At 32.6% G+C, this 20280-nt stretch overlaps 3 protein-coding genes across 3 annotated transcripts in view; 2 read left to right on the top strand and 1 right to left on the bottom strand.

The window, feature by feature from the left end:
* The first annotated feature begins 222 nt into the window (after positions 1 to 222).
* Positions 223 to 6589, top strand: LOC130219017 (carboxypeptidase A1-like). The gene is made up of 10 exons (XM_056451289.1): positions 223 to 273; positions 2628 to 2816; positions 2931 to 3029; positions 3140 to 3241; positions 4055 to 4153; positions 4234 to 4344; positions 5601 to 5691; positions 5775 to 5974; positions 6055 to 6139; positions 6227 to 6589. The coding sequence occupies exons 1-10, from the start codon at positions 223 to 225 to the stop codon at positions 6412 to 6414; spliced, it is 1215 nt and encodes a 404-aa protein (XP_056307264.1). The 3' UTR covers positions 6415 to 6589.
* A 780-nt stretch (positions 6590 to 7369) lies between these two features.
* Positions 7370 to 19240, bottom strand: cep41 (centrosomal protein 41). Its single transcript, XM_056451992.1, has 11 exons — positions 19162 to 19240; positions 18237 to 18300; positions 18088 to 18135; positions 16824 to 16885; positions 16257 to 16323; positions 14927 to 15077; positions 14431 to 14600; positions 14267 to 14334; positions 12531 to 12645; positions 11077 to 11292; positions 7370 to 9613 (listed from the first exon to the last, which is right to left on the bottom strand). Exons 1-11 carry the CDS (start codon positions 19192 to 19194, stop codon positions 9483 to 9485), a joined length of 1125 nt encoding a protein of 374 aa, XP_056307967.1. The 5' UTR covers positions 19195 to 19240; the 3' UTR covers positions 7370 to 9482.
* A 953-nt stretch (positions 19241 to 20193) lies between these two features.
* poc1b (POC1 centriolar protein B) overlaps positions 20194 to 20280 on the top strand; it is a 64525-nt gene continuing 64438 nt past the window's right edge. The window contains exon 1 of the mRNA XM_056451288.1: positions 20194 to 20208. Within this exon, the coding sequence (XP_056307263.1) occupies positions 20194 to 20208 (15 nt within the window). The remainder of the gene's footprint in view (positions 20209 to 20280) is intronic.

Here is a 20280-nt window from a genome sequence, read left to right as displayed (position 1 = left end):
TGTTTTCTTCTCTGTAATCACTGAACAGATAAAGTAACAGGCAAGAAAACAGATGCAATATTCTCATACCTTATTTCCATCATCAGTGTTTTATAAGTCTGTGAGAAACAAAGCAGCAGGTTGATCTGAACGGTGACCCCGTATACTAAAAAACCCAGTCCCAATCAGCAGGCTACTATATAAAGGGTCTGCTGGTGGGGAAGCTTTACTGAAGGCAGCAGAATGAAGGGTTTACTGGTTCTCACTGCGCTTTTTGTGGCCGTGTTCGGCAAAGTGACTTTTGATGGGTGAGTCAAAACATTTGGGACAAATGGTTTTATTTTCAGATTTCAGATTCTTTGCTAGTAATGTCATTCAGTGAGTCAACTCAGAAATATTAGTTGTTGAAATGTTAAAATTTCTCCAACTGAGACATTATTAATAATATAGCACTTCATTTTTAATCTTCATTATTAATAATACAGGACTTCTTATTTTCTGCAACCTTATTATATTAAAAGTAATCATGTCGTTATTATATTAAAAGTAATCATGTCGTTATTATATTAAAAGTAATCATGTCGTTATTATATTAAAAGTAATCATGTCGTTTATTATATTAAATGCAATCATGTCGTTATTATATTAAAAGTAATCATGTCGTTATTATATTAAAAGTAATCATGTCGTTATTATATTAAAAGTAATCATGTTATTATATTAAAAGCAATCATGTCGTTATTATATTAAAAGTAATCATGTTATTATATTAAAAGTAATCATGTTATTATATTAAAAGTAATCATGTTATTATATTAAAGCAATCATGTTATTATATTAAAAGCAATCATGTTATTATATTAAAAGTAATCATGTCGTTATTATATTAAAAGTAATCATGTCGTTATTATATTAAAAGCAATCATGTCGTTATTATATTAAAAGTAATCATGTCGTTATTATATTAAAAGCAATCATGTCGTTATTATATTAAAAGTAATCATGTTATTATATTAAAAGTAATCATGTCGTTATTATATTAAAAGTAATCATGTTATTATATTAAAAGTAATCATGTCGTTATTATATTAAAAGTAATCATGTCGTTATTATATTAAAAGTAATCATGTCGTTATTATATTAAAAGTAATCATGTCGTTATTATAATTAAAGTAATCATGTCGTTATTATAATTAAAGTAATCATGTCGTTATTATATTAAAAGTAATCATGTCGTTATTATATTAAAAGTAATCATGTCGTTATTATATTAAAAGTAATCATGTCGTTATTATATTAAAAGTAATCATGTCGTTATTATATTAAAAGTAATCATGTTGTTATTATATTAAAAGTAATCATGTTGTTATTATATTAAAAGTAATCATGTCGTTATTATATTAAAGTAATCATGTCGTTATTATATTAAAAGTAATCATGTCGTTATTATATTAAAAGTAATCATGTCGTTATTATATTAAAAGTAATCATGTCGTTATTATATTAAAAGTAATCATGTCGTCATTATATTAAAAGTAATCATGTCGTCATTATATTAAAAGTAATCATGTCGTTATTATATTAAAAGTAATCATGTCGTTATTATATTAAAAGTAATCATGTCGTTATTATATTAAAAGTAATCATGTCGTTATTATATTAAAAGTAATCATGTCGTTATTATATTAAAGTAATCATGTCGTTATTATATTAAAAGTAATCATGTCGTTATTATAATTAAAGTAATCATGTCGTTATTATATTAAAAGTAATCATGTCGTTATTATATTAAAAGTAATCATGTCGTTATTATATTAAAAGTAATCATGTCGTTATTATATTAAAAGTAATCATGTCGTTATTATATTAAAAGTAATCATGTCGTAAAGTAATCATGTCGTTATTATATTAAAAGTAATCATGTCGTTATTATATTAAAAGTAATCATGTTATATTAAAAGTAATCATGTCGTTATTATATTAAAAGTAATCATGTCGTTATTATATTAAAAGTAATCATGTCGTTATTATATTAAAAGTAATCATGTCGTTATTATATTAAAAGTAATCATGTCGTTATTATATTAAAAGTAATCATGTCGTTATTATATTAAAAGTAATCATGTCGTTATTATATTAAAAGTAATCATGTCGTTATTATATTAAATATTATTATATTAACGTTATAGTTTTTATGCATTTTTATTTTTCTTCTAATATGTGTGTGCATCTGTGTGGCTCATTCCAGAATTGTGAGTATTTTTCTTAAACTAGAATGACAGACAACAAATGTATAATGCAGAGAAAGTCAAAAATATGTATTAAAATTTAACATTAATATTTAATATACAATTGTTAACATTTTTTTAATAAAAAGTACCTAAATACACATACAAACATTATTTTTTAGAGATAACTTGACACAATTAGTGCCATTTTTTGACAGATTCATCTTGGACACTACATCAGGCAAAATGTACAATTCTAGAATCACCTGTGTGTGTGTAAATCTAATAATAATAGTATATTAAATTTATAAAATAGCAATATTATTTTAAATAGTTACATAATAACTATCATTAATAAATCATTACATAATATCATGTTACATTAGATGTATGTATATTTGTGTGTTATTTAATATATAGTTCATTTTACAATGTGATATAAATCTATACAACATACATTTTCCTCATGTTCAGCTGGACTTCTGGATGAATCCTGCAAGAGAGTCTCTGCCTGTTGATCTTCATGTCCCCTTCCACAGTCTCCAGGCTGTCAGAGCTTTTCTGGCCTACAATCAGATCCCATATCACATCATGATCGAGAATGTCCAGGTGGAAAATAAATAATTCCATTTTCTTCACATAATTTTTAATGGAGGGTAATCATACAGTAAAATGTTGAGAGTTGAGAATCCTTACTTATTTGATGGTTTGCTCTACCGTAAGGATCTGGTGGATGAAGAACAACTGCAGATGTTGAAATACCGTGGCTTTCCAAGAAGCACAGATGACTTTGTTTACACCACCTACCATGATCTGGACTCTGTGAGACATGCAGAATTAATTCATTAGCATTTCAAGACACTAAATTATCATTATTAGAATCTGTACACACAATATGCTCAAACATTTGCTCTTCTTCATGCTGTTCTCAGATCAACTCATTCATGGACATGCTTGTGGCAGAAAACAGTAACATGGTCAGCAAAATTGTGATTGGTCAGAGCTATGAGAACCGCCCCTTGAACGTCCTGAAGGTAGGTTCTAACTCTATTAAATATAAACTATTTTTGGGTTCTTAATTTAACTGAGACTTAACTTTAACTTATTATTATGGATAAAAATAAGTTATTAAATCCAAATTTGCAAACTAAATACAGTAAAGTATGACATTAGTTTTTTCCAAAATTATAGAATGCTGATAATACCTCCAGAATAACATCACTTTAGAATTCACTATGTGTGTATTATCAGCAAATATTTCATACATGATTTAATAATAATAATAATAATAATAATAATAATGAATTTTAGGTGCTTAAATGCTTATACACACATTTCAAGTTAAGAATATGCACTATAAAATATGCTAATTAACAGTAGTTTGTAACTTGATTTATTATTGTTTTCCATTTCTTGTTTATTTATGCTTTTAACATATCGTGAGAATTTGATCTCTGCTCCAACAAATTGAACAAAGCCATTTAGTTACCTTTTTATTATCAATAGTTGTAGAAATCAAGGTCCCATATCGTAATATCACCTAAAAAGAACCATTTTAGTTTTTTGTGTATGTGTGAGAATAACCTTTTTATAATCATTTGGCCATTTACCCACTATAATGAAATTTTTGTGCAATAGAATGGTTCCATGGATGTTAAAAGTTCTTAATAGAACCATTGAGTCGAATATATAACCTTTATAATTAAAAAGTTTCTCTTGAGGTTGAGTAGATATTGACAGAATTTTCATTTTTGAGTGAACTGTCCCTTTAAGAGACCATGTTATGTGATTGTCAGCAACATCTAATATTTTTAACTAATCATTATAACTAATATCCTGTAAATCAGTTCAGCACTGGAGCAAACCGTCCTGGTATCTGGATGGACACTGGTCTCCACTCCAGAGAATGGATCACCCATGCTAGCGGAATCTGGTTTGCCAAAAAGGTAAAGTAAAATGCAAATAGATTCATTGTGGAACCCATGTGTTCATTAGTATAATTTACCCATGTGTTATACTTTTGCAGATCGTGACTGACTATGGACGTGACCCGGTCCTCACAGACATCTTGAACAGCTATGATATCTTCTTGGAGATCGTCGCCAACCCTGACGGTCTCGCCTACACCCATAGTGATGTGAGATTGCTTCAACAAAGTTATATATATGGTTGAATGTCATGCTTGGCTACTTTGACTAGTTATTTCAAGTAATTTGTTAGTCATTTCAAAAGCAGTGTTCCATATTTTGCAGCTTGTTTGTGATGTGACTGGCCAAGCACGATTCCTGGTTTAATATTTATGTCTAGAAGTCTATTAACACATAGTGTGCAGTTTTAATGCTAAACTGGTTGGCAAAAAAGCCCAGACTGATATTGTCTAGTTCACTAGAGTTAAGCTAATCTGCAAAGTAGCAGAGGCTTTTACATACTCTGGTCCTGAGGACTGGAATTGATTACCACTGCTCGAGTTCACTTGTGTTAAGCCAGTATGCCAGTTTATTAGTGTTAAACTGGTCACCAAGGCAGCCCGGGTGCACATATATAGTAAAACATGAGGACCCATAGACCATGGTGATCCAAAAAAAAAGTATTGGCGATAGGTTGGCTGTGTTGGGGGGTGTTCATTTCACTTTTTTTATTTCAGTCAACTCGTTTGGAAAATGCATATTGTTAATATTGTATGTTGATACACATAATCAAGTTTCATATGTTTTTTTTTTCACGCTCTCCTGCTTTGTTTGAGGGGTTACATGTATGTGTTATATTCTTAGACAGCATGTCTCTGAATAAACGAGCAGTAGCATGCCTCTTCGACATTAATAAGAGCAGCAGCCTAGCAGATCCATGCCGCCAAGACCAAAAGTATTAACATTTCCATCTACATATTGATCACCATACTAAATCTCTTACAGTTATCATTGTAAAAATCCCTCCCTGAAGATCTCCCATATTTGCAGTGTAAATTTCTCTCACTTGGTGGTCTCCCAAGATACTTGAGGCTTAAGTCCCTCCCACTCAAAGGTCTTCCAAGCTACCTGCAGGTTTAGTCCCTCCCACTTGTGGGTCTCCCAACCTACCTGTGGTGTAAGTTCCTCCCACTAGGAGGTGTCCAGGCTGCAATGATATATACTTGTGTCTTGCAATTTTCATGTCTGAACAAAAAAAAAGAAGAAAAAAGACATGAACTCAGATTGTTGATTGTTGAATAGCAACAAAACCAACAAACTAACAATGGTGTGCAATATAAAAACACAAACAGCAGAGAATGTAATTACGGTTTTATTATTTGATATTCAATGGCAATAATGAAATTCCATAACATTACATTGACCTTTCATAATGAAATTTCTCCTCTTTCTTTTTGGAATTCAATTGACTGGTTGGTTGGTCAAGGACCGCATGTGGCGGAAAACCAGAAAGCCCAATCCTGGCTCCAGCTGTGTTGGAGTTGATCCCAACCGAAACTGGGAAACTGGCTTTGGTGGTGAGATGTTGCATTAAAGTTTGGGATTTTAGATATCAAATTGATTAATTTATTAAACTGACATGCGTTGTTTTAATCTATAGGCCCTGGATCCAGCAGCAACCCATGCTCTCAGACCTACCATGGACCCAGCATTCATTCTGAGCCTGAGGTGAAGGCCATTGTAGAATTTGTAAAATCTCATGGTAATCTCAAGGCGTTTCTGTCCATCCACAGCTACTCCCAGATGCTACTCTACCCATACGGATACACACACACCGCTGCAAAGGACCAGGCTGAACTGGTATGCATCTGAAAACAAAAATACATTATAAGATAACATATTTAACATCATTTCACCTAAATTCTGTATTGTCCTTTCAGCATGAGCTCGCCAGGAAGGCCACCAGTGAACTGCAGTCTTTATATAACACTGCCTACACATATGGCAGCATCATTACTACCATCTGTAAGAACATTTACCATTAATCTAAAGCACTTATATACCATGATTATTAATTATGATGTTCTCATTGTTTACCATGTCTCCTCTCAGATCAAGCTGATGGAGTCACTACTGACTGGGCCTATGAACAGGGCATCAAGTACTCTTACACCTTTGAGCTGAGAGACACCGGTCGATATGGTTTCATTCTGCCAGCCGATCAGATCCTGCCCACTGCCGAGGAGACCTGGCTCGCTCTGATGGTCATCATGGAGCACATCAAGAATAATCCTTATTAAGCAGACAGCATTTTTGTGATTAGTCAAAGTGCAGGAGTAAGCCAAAATGTACCATCAGCTGGTCATTAATGCAAAAATGGGTTTATTTTTGTATTAATGGTTGTTAGATTGTAGGTTTTACAGCTTATTACATTGCATGATGACAAATTAATAAATATATGACATGAAATATTGATGATAGACTTCAAAACTTACCTATATATTTAGCTTCCACTGAGAGAAGTCATGGATCATAATGCACATATGAGGTATATGAACTTTATAAGGTAATTCTCTTTGTACATTCTTTTATTACATTGCAGAAATGATGAAAACATAGTCAGTTACTTAAATTAAGATACACAATACTTCTAAATCAATCAAATTCAATGGCCTTTGTTACAACCCTGCTGAAAACAACTAAGAATTTAAGCAACGGTCACAGAAGTTGTAATGATTTCCACTTTAAAAAAAAAAAACATAAACCATTACATTTTGACCATTAACGCCAATAACGATTTATAGTGTGCTTTGAAACACATTCATGCTTACATATTTGGTGGTACAATGGTGTTACTACATTATAATGAGCATGATTTTCTTTGCATTTGAAAGGAGACACAAACTGAAATGTGCACCATTTATGACAGCGAATATTAGGGAATAACAGCTGAATACCAGGACTGAAAAACAGTACAGTACAAATTGCAAAAAAATTGTGCAATTAGTTTATTAACCACAGAGTAACGGGATGTGGTTCTTATTGGCTTTGACAAGGGCTTACAAAATCTGGTAGCTAAACATCCTGGGGTTATAGTTTTTTCAGTCCAGCTACCAATAGCTGGATTAAGATAGATTTTGGTAGCCTGACTGAAAAAGCAAAAGCCTCAGGACGTTGGGCTACCAGATTTTAGCCCCTAAAGGAGGCCCATAAGATAATTTCATAATGTGGACAGCTTGTCCCACAGAATGATGATACTGTGCAACTCCTTACGAACAACACGATGATGAATATTCGTAAAAGTAATTTAAATACCACTTGTATCGACAATTAAAAAAAAATTATCTTTAATAAGTCCAATACAAAGTAACAAACCAGGTAGCTTTCGTTATATAGATTAAATTAATGTTTCATTGGTCAATAAGTCAAGTTCTATGAATGAACGTGAATTTAAAAGAGAAATACAGAAAACAAAAGGCCAAAGCAGTCACTTTCTTTACAACTCTGTGTGTACATTATATCAACAATAGCTCCAATAAATGCACTTTAGGTTCCTTCATCACACTCTGCAATAAACACAGCAGCATTATCTTCATTAATGCCCACAATCACATCTACATTTTAAAACGTTCAAATCTGGGCTGGAGAAGCGTCCGCCATTTTAACAAATGCACTAAACAAACAGACAAGCTTTCGTTTAAGGCATTAAAAAGCACATCTAAAATATTTCTAAAGAACTGCAGCATAAAAACTGTACCTACTGAGCAAGTAATCATACAGAAGCTAAACCAGCATGCTCAATGAACAGATCATTTCATAGCACAATTTAAAGCAAATAAAATGACCATCAGTAAGTGAAGTCAGTTCACATGTTACCATTCTGGTGCTGTGTTTCAGTTTGTCCTCGATGTTTCCTGTGTTCCCTCTGTGCCACACCCTCATTTGTTCCCATGGTTTCCCCAGTTACTGTCTCTGCTCGTCTAGTTATCTTGTCAACCATTTGTATAAAACCAGTTAGCTGTGGTCAGTTGTTCTGTTAGCAATAAGAATGTAAACTAAAATACCAGAAGATGGCAGTAATGCAATGCAAAGTATTCAAGCTGCCACTAAAATCCGAAGAAGAACAGTTGTTCTGTTAAGACTGACTGATGCAAAGAAGCTTTTCACAAAATGGCTGACAAGATAATGTAGAGGGGAGGAGAAAGTAACTGGAAAAACCATGGGAACAAACCACAGCGTGGAAAAGACAAATAAAAGGGTAAACAACACAAATAACAAATCAAAACGCAGCATACAGGGCCAGGTTAGTAACACCACTAAGACCTGCTTAAAGGAATACTCCACTTTGTTTTGGAAATGCTCATTTCACAAGTCACATACAGTTAAAAATCCATTCAGCCAATCTCTGGGTCTCGCGGGAGCGCTTAGCTTAGCAAAGATCATATAATCGAATTAGACCATTAGCATCTCGCTCAAAAATGACAAAATATTTTTTGATTTTCCAACAGCTTGACTCTTCTGTAGTTATTGTGTAGTAATACCAAAGGGAAATCAAAAGTTGCTGTTTTCTAGGTTGATATGGCTAGGAACTATACTTTCATTCTGGCGTGATAATCAAGGAATTCTGCTGCCGTACCATGGCTGCAGCAGGCGCAATGATGTTACACAAGTTCTTTGATTATTATACCGGAATGGGAGTAAAGTTCCTATCCACATCTGCCTAGAAAACAGCAACATTTCATTTTCTGTTAATCTTAGTACACAATGTAACTATAGAAACTTTAAATAGGAAAATTATTTTAGGGAGATGCTAATGGTCTAATCCGATTCAATGAACTATGCTAAGCTAAGCTAAAAGTGCTCCTGCCAGCTGAATGGATGGATTCAAAAATTGTAAAACGAATGTTTAACTCTAGGGGAGTTGTAAAATGAGCTTATTTTCAAAAAACATAAACTATGTAACATTTAGACGAACACTACATATGCATTAAAATTGACATCTTGCACCATTATTTGAGTATAAATGGTTCCATGATGCACAAAAACAATTGACAGTGCTAACTCAGAAATGGATTTCGATTTTAAACACATGGTTTGGATTTGAAGTTGCAAAAATGCAAAAAAAAAGTTGTAGTGCAAAACTGTGTATAAAACCATTTCAGTGCCATTGTTGTGTACTTCCAGAACTTTTATGTTTCATTTCTTCACAGAATTAAACCATGTGCATGTGGCATGATAAATGTGAACTGAAAAAAAAAATACATGCCAGTGGTTTGTCCATCACAGATGCTCAGAGGAATCCTGCTAAAGTGAAACAGCAAGGGTTTATTTGCATTGAAGGGAAGCTGTGACCAAGTGAAAGCGAGGGTTATTTCCAGGGTCGACTACTTCGTGAACGAGCGCTTTCTGATCCTGCTATGGATGAGCCTTGTCGACTGCTACCGACTGTTGATGCTTTGGAGCGAGCGCTGCTAGTGGACATTCTGCTGCTGAGGCGACCTAAAATTAATACCAATTAAATTAGATTACATATTTTTGTCACACTTCCAATAGGTTACATATGTTAATGTATTTAATAACATTAACTAAGAATGAACAATACTTCCAAAGCATTTATTAATCATAGTTCAACATTTTTAAGAGTTAAAAAAAGACTAAAATAAATGACTTTTTATTAACTAACAATAAAAGTGATTGTTCACCCAGAAATGAAAATCATTTATTCACCCTTCACTTTTTAAACAAACTATTTGAGTTTCTTTCTTCTGTTGAACACACGCACGCACGCACGCACACACACACAGAGCATTCTTCAAAATATCTTTGGTTTGAAACGACCTGAGGGAGAATAAATTATGTCATTTTAGTTTGTGGGTGAACTATCCCTTAAATTGTTCTTTTCATAGTAAATACTGGAACCTATATGTAAAGTGTAACCAGATTAGATTTTTAATGCTGTTTAAAAAAAAAAGAATTTCACCAAAGTTACCATTTAAAAATCTAAATTTTCCTGTTTAAATACACTTTAAATGTAATTAATTTCTATGATTCAAAGGATCCAGTCTGATGACATATGTTTCAAATTTAAAATAAAAATATTGCCATTTAGAGAAATAATTTCTTTAAGAAAATGAAAACTGAAAATCAGGGTTCCACTAAATATTTCTTTCTTAACTCTTATGAGGTTAAAACACTGGAATGTGTTATGCAAATGAACTTGTCTGAAATTACTATTTGAATATTTAATAAATATGTTTAAATATTTATTTAAAAATATCGTAATCTGTATTTTATTGAATAAAATAAAAATGACAATTTTACCCAATCATATAACTATAAATCATCAATCAAAGGAAACTGAGACTTTTCAAGTGGTCTCTTTTTCTATAGTTGTTTATAACATATTTACATTAAATTAAATTCATTCATTCTTTTTCTTTTCGGCTTAGTCCCTTTATTAATCTGGGGTAGCCACAGCGGAATGAACCGCCAACTTATCCAGCATATGTTTTACGCAGCGGATGCCCTTCCAGCCGCAACCCATCACTGGGAAACACATTAAATTAAATACAAAATTAAAGGAAACGTTCCTATTAAATGGATAGTTCAGCCAAAAATGAAAATTTACTCTCCATTTACTCGCCCTCATGTGGTTGCAAACTTTTAGTTTTTTTTCTTCTGTTGAACATAAAAGAAGATATTTTTTTAGACAAATGAAAGTGTGAACACTGTGAGCACTGACATCCATAGTCAGTAAAACAAATACCATGGAAGTCAAAGGTTTTCAATTCCTATCATTCTACAAAATATCACCTTTTGTGTTTAACAGAAGAAATAAACTCAAACAGCTGTGGCTGAATTTGGATTAATTGTCGCCATCTGCTGGTGAAGGGTTTCAAAGTTACAAAGTGACCCCTTTTTTTTTTACTTTGTTTTCATCATATCTGAAAGGACTGACTCACTGCTGGTTTCACTGGGTATGAACACCTCCTCAAGGTAATGCTGGATTTTGTCGAGGTCTTCTGCTGTGAACCGCCACTTTTTCTCTGCTGGCTGTGATGTCTGCTGTTGCACTGATCGCTTGCGTCCTGCAGGGCCTGTTGGTGATGGCAAACAGGAGATGGGAATGGAGCCGGTCGTCATTCCTTCAGGAAACTTCTGAGCAACCACTTTTAACCCTTGTTGAGAGAAAAAAAGGGCTGTTGATTTAAATATATATATATATATATATATATATATATATATATATATATATATATATATATATATATATATATATATATATATACACACAATTTTTAGTCTAGATTCACAAAAATATTCTTACGAAATTAGTCAAGAATTTTTTTAAAGGGATAGTTCAGTCAAAATGAAAATGTACATCACTCACGTGGATTTAAACCTTTATGAGTTTCAATCGTATGTTGAACACAAAAGAAGATATTTTGAAGAATGTAGTTTGCTGTCACTAATTGAATTCCATAGTAGGAAAGAAAAATACTATGTAACTCAATGAGCACCAGCTACCAGCATTCTTTATAATATTATATTTTGTGTTCAACAGAAGAAAAAAACATTTAAAAAATAGATTTTGAACAAGAGAATGGTGAATAAATAAATTATTACATTTTTTAAATTTTCGGAAAAACTATCCCTTTAAATTCTGAGTTTCTGAATTTTCTTAAAGTGAAATTCTTGGGGGGGGGGGGGGGTAAATTTGTTCTTAACTTTTTAATTAACACAGATTTTAATTAAAACAACAACATAATTGCGAATAGTGGTGCCAGGGACACAATTTAACCAAAGAAATTTGTCAAAAAAGAATGGAAAAAAAAGAGTGGAAACCAAAGGTTTAAGAACATAGGTCTCAAACTCGATTCCTGGAGGGCCACAGCTCTGCACAGTTTTTCTCCAATCCTAATCAAACACACCCGATCCAACTAATCAAGGTGTTCAAGAATACTATAGACAATTAAGCAGGAGGTGGTTGGAGCTAAACTATGCAGCGCTGCGCCCTCCAGGAATTGAGTTTGAGACCATTGATTAAGAACATCTTTTTTTTCTTATAAATTAAATAAAAAAGAATGTAAAGCTACACCAAATTCATTACTGCTACATTTTAATTCCATTACTTTATAGTCCTGATTTTAAAGTAGCAACCCCTTCCTGGTCAAGTTTTGAATTCTTCTTAAGTTTTGTATTAGGAACAATATTAGTTAAAAATGATAAGGATATAGAAACTAAGAAGAAAATAGCAGTTAAAAAGAAATATCTTCTTAATAATTTGTAAATGCAGCCTCTGATGCTGACAGAATAAGTCCTTTTTTTGATAATCTATATATAAAAACAGTAATATTAACTAAAAAGAAGCTTATTTTCCCTTCTACGTAAAGTAAAACACTTTTGATAGACTCACCCCCCGACAGCATGAAGAGATTCTCGAAGCCTCTTTCACACATGGTAGTGGCTGCTTGACTTGCTATTCTCTCATCCTCGTCATACACGATGATGATCTTTCCTGATGCATTTTTCTGCATAGCTGTTAAAGTTGTTACGGCTAGGAATGGCTTGACTTCACAAGAATGAGAACTTTAAACATGAAGAAATGAAAAGGTAGGAGTGTAAATCGAAAGTTTGACATGATGACACAATCTGATATTTGCATCTCTTAACTTGTAGTGTCAAGGGTGTAGAATTAGCATGGATGGAGGGGACGTGTCCCCACCAACATCCACATTTTATTAAAATGTCCCCACCAATAATTTAATTGCCTCCAAAATAAAATAATGCTTGACAAAATTTACCAGTCAGGCTTACTGTGCAAGACTCAAGTAAGACATGGACATAAGCAGCTACATTTTAAAGAAAAGTGTCAGTCACTTGAAGTCAAGTGCGCTTCAAGTCCGCTATAATATTAGTCAAGGATGTGCAATTAATAAAATGTTTCAATTTTGGCCTCCACAATGATTATAAATGTAAAATCATGGAAGTTTACTTTTGCACCATAAGACATTCTCGATTTAATGTTGTTTTTATTACTAATTATATTTGACTTATTTATTATTAACGTTTTTTAAAGTGCAAAATAGCACATGTGCTGTTCTGTTTGTATGCTGAGAGAAGGAAAAGAACATGGACATTATAGCTTATAAGTGCATATATATGACAATATTATACTTGCAAAAATGTGTACAGATGTGGTGGTAAGTGATTATGCACAAGTAAGCCGTCAGTAAACTGAAGTTTTTTTAAACAAATCTTTGTCAGACATTCCGTTAACTTTATATTTTAAATGTGAGGTTACATTTAAATTTCACAATTAGGGGGGGTTTGGCGTCAAATTAGATCCCCACCAATATCAAAAGCAAATCTACACCCATGTTTAGTGTTATTACAATCCTGGAGTTTCTAATTCTGATACAATACCTTGAAAATGTTATTTATTACCCTTTTTGATAATAGGGACAAATTAAGTTATTAAATAAATTAGGCAAATACAACTATGTAATGTTTATACATTCCAAAGTGAAACGAAAGTCAATTTGGTACATTTTATATTATGATGGTGTTTCACTCATTTAATTTCAATGAAATATCACTATTTCAATGCAGAAAATATAAACTAAAAAATTCTTAAATCAAAACACTATTTCAATTAAATTTCTTGAGTAATTAAATGACATTTCTGACAAAGTAATTAGAAAAAAAAATATTCCGTAATTATTAATTAAAGGGATAATTCACTCAAAACTCTAAATTCTGTTTGCGTTTTTTTCTGTTGAACACAAAATAAGTTACTTTGAAAAATGTTTGAAACCTGTAACCACTGACTTCCATAGTATTTGTTTTTCTACTATGGGGGTCAATGATTACCGGTCTGCAGCATTCTTCAAAATATCTTCTTTTGTGTTCAACGAAAAAAAAAGACATTTAGAAAGGTTTGGAACTGCTTTAGGGCGAGTAAACAGCGAGTAATTTTCACTTTAGAATGAACCATCTCTTTAATTACTCTGAAGTAACTTCCCCAAAACAGAAATCAAAGGTGTTAACATAAACAAAAATATAAATTAACAATTATGCACCAATTGCACAATTACAGGTTTTCAAAGGTTTTCAATGCAGAAATATTTTCCCATAGCAACAAAAGGATACGTAGTCAAGCACTTCTTTTGTGTACGGGTTCATCGTCCTTGATAAAGTTGCAATAGGGTAGCTAAATGCTGTGAGTAAACAACAAACAAAATTTCTTAAAATAACATTACTATTATTAATAGTTCATAATCTATTCGTGCAGTTATCAGCAGTAGGTTTCCTACCACTGACAATATGGCACTGGTCATACAGCTCTCTGTCCCGCACATCCAGCAACAGATACGGGCAGTCGGGATAGGGACACTCTGCGGTGTTGGAGGTAGAAACCGGAGACAGCCGGATGGTCTTCTGTCCATTCTTGTCCAGATCCAATTCTCCCACGCCACTGATGACACTATGAATGAACCCAAAGATTCTCAGTTACACCCAGTGAGGACAGTCGAACTGTTATAAGCGATATCTCACAGTTTCCCCCCCGCAGGGTCTCTGAGGACGGTGTTTCATTGCACAGACTGCCCCTAAACAAACTCAATGGAGCTCGGGGCCCTGAGAAAGCAGCCCGGCCAATGAACAGCTCTTGTGGGTGTACAATAGAGGAAATGTAAGAGGGGGGATCTGTTAGATGCATAAAATGATATTCTGATTAGGTTGGTTAAATTAGGAGATAGCTTTATGCAAGCGTTACAAAAGCAAAACAGGTCCAGCTATGTATGTATGTACCTTTGAAGTGTAGATCTGGGCGAAAAGTTATTGTCGCCGGATTCGTCATTGTTGATAATCTGCGGAGGAGGAAGGGTTGGTTGTGGGGAGCCATTAGTCTGATCGGAGAGACGGTCGAGGCCCGGTGATGCAGAGAATAACGAAACATCATCTAAATCCATGCGGACAAAAAGATGACACTTTATTTGAATGTACAATTGCTGTTAACAAACCATTCGCTAAGACTTTTAGCTCAGTAGACTACTAAATTGCTGTTTAATAAATATACGGCTCACCTAAAAATATTAGTTTACTCACCCTCAAGTGCTTATAAACCTTTATCAGTTTCCCTCTTCTGTTGAATACTAAAGAAGAAAAAAACCTGAAAACCTGTAACCATTGACTTCCATAGGGAAAGCAAATGCTATGGATGTCAATGACTACAGGCTTTCAGCTTTCTTTAAAATATCTTCTTTAATGTTCAACTGAAGAAAGAAACTCAAAGCGGGTTGGAACAAGTAAAGAGAGAGTCATTGATGACAGAATTTTCTTTATTGGGTGAACTTTATTGGGTCCCTTTAATAGTTAGTAAGGTAGAAGTTGTGTTTAGGTATAGAATAGGATTAGGGATGTATAATAAGATCATTATTTAGAAGTATGAAGAAACAGCCAATATTTAAAAAATAGGTAGGTAATAGTGGGAATTGGTTCCTAAACTAAAATGTTACCGATTATATTTGCTAAAGGTGTTACTATGCGGTTGCTAAAGGAATGCACCACTATTACATTCTTTCCCAAATGTATTTAGCATCCACAAGACAATTTGTGTTAGCAAATCTCTTGTAATCCTCAGATTTTCTTTTTTATCAATTTAAGCTACTTTTGTGTTGTCTTATATTGAAAATATTTAGTTCCTCAAACTTTTAGGTTCTTGCACAAAGCATGTTTAATTTTGTTTTATTGCTAAATTCATGCTTTCCTTAGAATTTTGTCTGCACAACATATGATTTCTCTCAGTAAAATATTTCGCTTGAACAATAATCTGTGTTGACTTTTGACAAATTTTGTGCTCACCGCCAAAAAATCTTTGCACAGGCTTGCAAAACCTTTAGGTTTCCTGCATTCCCAAGAAAGAATGTCATATGTTTGCTCTGCTGCTAACTTTTGTGTTCACTTTTTTACTGCTATGTGGTTGGTATGGTCTTATGGATGGTTGTCAAGTTTAATACTTTTATATAAGGGTTTGTTAAAATCATTCTTCTTAAATAAAAGTACTAAAATTGATCATGCACACAAAAATATTACAGTGAATAAATAAAGAACAGTAACACTAAAAGAACTCAAACTATACCTTCTAATCCTGCCAATTCATCTTTAATGTTGTCATTCTGATCTGACACTGAAGCAACTTGGATTACCTAAAAAATGTAAGTAATAACATACACCAACATTCAAAAGGTTTAAAATCAGTCATTTTTTTCAGAGTTTTGTTAAATAAAAGATTATTACATTAATAAAAATGACCATAAAAACATTTATATGTGTAACAATCAACACCAATTAATTCCACAAAAATATTAAGCAGCACAAATAATGCAAATATTTATTTTCATTGTCTTTTGTTGTTTGTTTAACATTTTTAAGTCATCTTTTTGGCTGCTTTTCTTTCAAGAGCCAATGCACAGATCCAACATACGGATTCACATTTCCCTTCACAATTATGTAAAATATATAAAGAATATAGAATAATTATTCATTTAAAATAAAATATATTTATAAAAAGTGACTTACAAAGTCATTAACAATGTAAAATAAAACTATTCGTTACACAAAAATATTAAGCACCATAACCATATGCAACAATTATATTAATGATAAAATAATAATAATAATAATAATATTCTATAAATCTTCTTACCAGCTGTGCAAATGTGGTCACTTTCAGTCTTTTGAACAGCTCGTCCTTCCTATATCTGTAGTCTGATATAAAAAACAAAACAAACAAAAAAAACATTATATTACATGCATTTTCAAACTATATGAAGCCTTACAGAGTCTTTAAACCAACAATTTCAATCTGCTTTACCTGGATCCTGAGTGTTACCATTTCTCACTTCATCTTCATTTAAAGACACATCATTTAAATTGACTCCCAAAATATCAAACTCCATTTTCAAGCTTTTTAATGCTCTTCAACAAGCCAATTGCTACCACAAACTGAGACAAGCTCTGCCAAAATCTCTTTTTATCTTTGGCAAGAACTCTAGAGTCCAGCCTCACCACCAAAGATGCCAAGTGACACTGATGGATGAGGTTATGTATATCGCTTTCACTACAGACAATCTTAACAGAGGATTTACTGTAATCTACCATACAGCTACTATCCTCTGCTCATTAAGACAGAAAGAAGGAACAAGAATTGCTTATCCCTGAGAAATCACAAGAAACCTGTAACAAGATGACTAGAGTGGACAAAGCAGCTTTTCTGCACTTATCAAGTGACTAAAAATCAGTAGGGCAAGTGTATTTGGAGTCAAAGTAGATGGAACAAGTCATTAAATGGACTTACACACAAGGCACTTTCCGTTTTGATTGTAATTGTTTTTTTTTAATATGTAAATAGACATAAGATGTTTTAGATTATTAAGATGTGTATTATATGTGGCTGCAATTAAGCATTGTTAAAAAGCATACATTTGGGTATAAAAAAGCATGGTTTTAACAAAGGAACAATATTTTGAATAAAACTAAAATGTTATAATAAAATATAATAAAAAAGTATTTTTCACAATTTATCTTCTTTAGGATCCAACCATTTTTTAAAAAATGCACGTTTTAGTGTTATTACATGTAATTCTTGTAATATATATATATCTTATATTTATTAGATTTCATATAAGAATTGTGATGAGTGTGGCATTAGTCACCCCTTTATTCTGTCATTAATTATTAAAATTTGCTACAAATATATTTATAAAAAAAAAATTCTCATCAATGCAAAAAAATCTGTATTTTGCCTCCTCATCTGTTTTACTGAATAAAAATTTGCTGATTATAAACAATGTTGTTTTGGTTCGTTCTTCAGGTTCACTCCAAAGGAATGACATGTACGAATGACGAATGAAAAGTATTTTTGAGTATTAAATGTTATATGTATTATGTTTATTTTGTTCTGAACTTACTTTTTCTCGCCTCCTCTAGTCTCTCCATGTATTTTGTCAGGCTGGAGCCTAGAAAATAAACTGGGTTAGCTGTCACATATTTTATAACATTTGCAATGAATGTGAAAAAATGTCAAAGATAGTTTATGATTTTACAAAAAAGTCATTACCTGTATCAAGCCTTGTTTTTACATGCTGATATTTTGGGTTCTGGGGAATCTTCTTCTTTAAAAACTGGGAAAATATCCATACATTTTAGTTAGAATGTGAATATTAAAACATTTAGCTATGAACATTTATGCACTTTATAACCAAGCTTACACATTAACATTTACTTTTATCTAAGCTTACACAAAGATATCCATCTATCATGCATAGTTTGACTTTTAAATTAGTTTAAATATTAGATTTATGATTTTGTTCATTAAAATTGTATGAAAAATAGTTGGTATTTATGTATTAATTTACTGACAAAAAGTAGCTAAAGCAATATAGGTTTATGTTATTTGTTTATTTTTAGTTAACCTTGATTTCGTTAACCTTGACAATCTAGAATATCTAAATTATATTTAAAATGAAAATAAAACTGAAATAAAGTTTATTAAAATTACAAATAAATCATATACCTATTATCAGATATGAAACAATAGCATCGTGTAAATATTATGACTGACAAAAAAAATACATGTTGTTATCTGTTTTGTTCTTTGGAATAAATATAACTGTTAGATAAACACTGGAAGTGTCTTATTTCATGTAGAGAACACGGTGTTTATATGTAACAAACACCGATTTCAACTCAGTCCACAGTGTTCCTGAAAGAGACTGGAAGCTCTTTATAACCTGCATTCGTTTAGACGTGTATGTTTATTGATTAACACAGACAGAAAATAATACAACAGTAAAACAGCAGTGATGTTGATGCTCAGTCAGGTATGTATACGTGATGGCAACGGAGGAGCAACAACACCACCGGTGTCAGATTCCCTTTAACGTTAAACCCCAGCACCCATGACAAACATTCCCCGAGACAGCTTCCAAAATGTCACAGCGCATACAACATTTAGTAAATTTCAGTAAAATGAAAGCACTGACCGCTGAATCGCCAATCCCTCTCTTCACCGACATCTTCCAGCAGCAGAGCTTCGGCGGCTAATGTTAGCTACCAAAATCAAAACTCAGTGGGTCGCCTTCTTGAGCAACGGCTTCACTGATTGGGCCGTTGATTTGATTATCGAATCAGTGACGGTGTCCTTTGAGCGTCGAGGTTGAGTTCTTTGACTTTACCGTTTGGGGTGTTGCTAAGCAACGGCGTCATTTCCAGTGCGGTTTAAATCTTTGGTTTCATTTGTTAAGCGACTGAGAGAGATGGTGGTCGCGTTTATTCATTAAATGCTTTGAGTTTTTATACTTTATCAGTCGTTTTTGTCTATTTCTTCTAAAGAGATATGGTACTGTTCTGTGTTCTACTCTATTTAAAATGCTGCTCTGGTCAGAATGTCACTTTCTATTATATTTTTATTCTTATTTTATTTTTTTTCCTTTAAAAAGAAATAATTTGTCCGTCTAAATGCGGTGTTTCTTATTTTTAATGATATTTTTTACATTTTATTGTTGTTGCTTTGACTATTGCTGTTGTCCTCTCTCTTTTATCCACAGCATCTGTGTAATTTGTTTATAATGTAAATTAATATATAATGTAAATTAATATATAATGTAAATAATAATGTAAGTGAATTAACTCTACAGACTGCATAATCTTTAAAAGACTACCTTGCAAATTTTAGATTTAATCCCAAGACACCTTCTGTTGCATTATGAGGATTGGTTTCATTGACCGCACTGATGGCGACGTTAATTTTTGTATTTATGGTAGCATTTTGTAGCTATACGAATATATAAATGATCAAAATCTAAAATGTTTTTTAAATTAAATGTCCTTTATTGTTGCTCAACTAGCCGGACTGGCTCTATGATTCGGAGCGTGATTTGTTTGGTCTGAGTAAAAAACGCGGTTGGTTTGACAGAAGGGAAGTGGCTCAACATGGAGGAGTTTCACTTGTTTACTTGTAAAAAGAATCACACATTGTACACGTTTCAAACACTTTCTTGACGTTTACCGGAATCATGGCGTCTGTAATGGTAAGAGGATTTGGTAGAAACATTTTAAAGTATGAATATAGACATTTTAGACAGCGCGCTGTGCCACTGTGC

This window comes from Danio aesculapii, chromosome 25 (genome assembly GCF_903798145.1).
Source record: "Danio aesculapii chromosome 25, fDanAes4.1, whole genome shotgun sequence".
Taxonomy (NCBI): Eukaryota; Metazoa; Chordata; class Actinopteri; order Cypriniformes; family Danionidae; genus Danio; species Danio aesculapii.
This window is presented reverse-complemented; position numbering and strand designations above follow the sequence as displayed.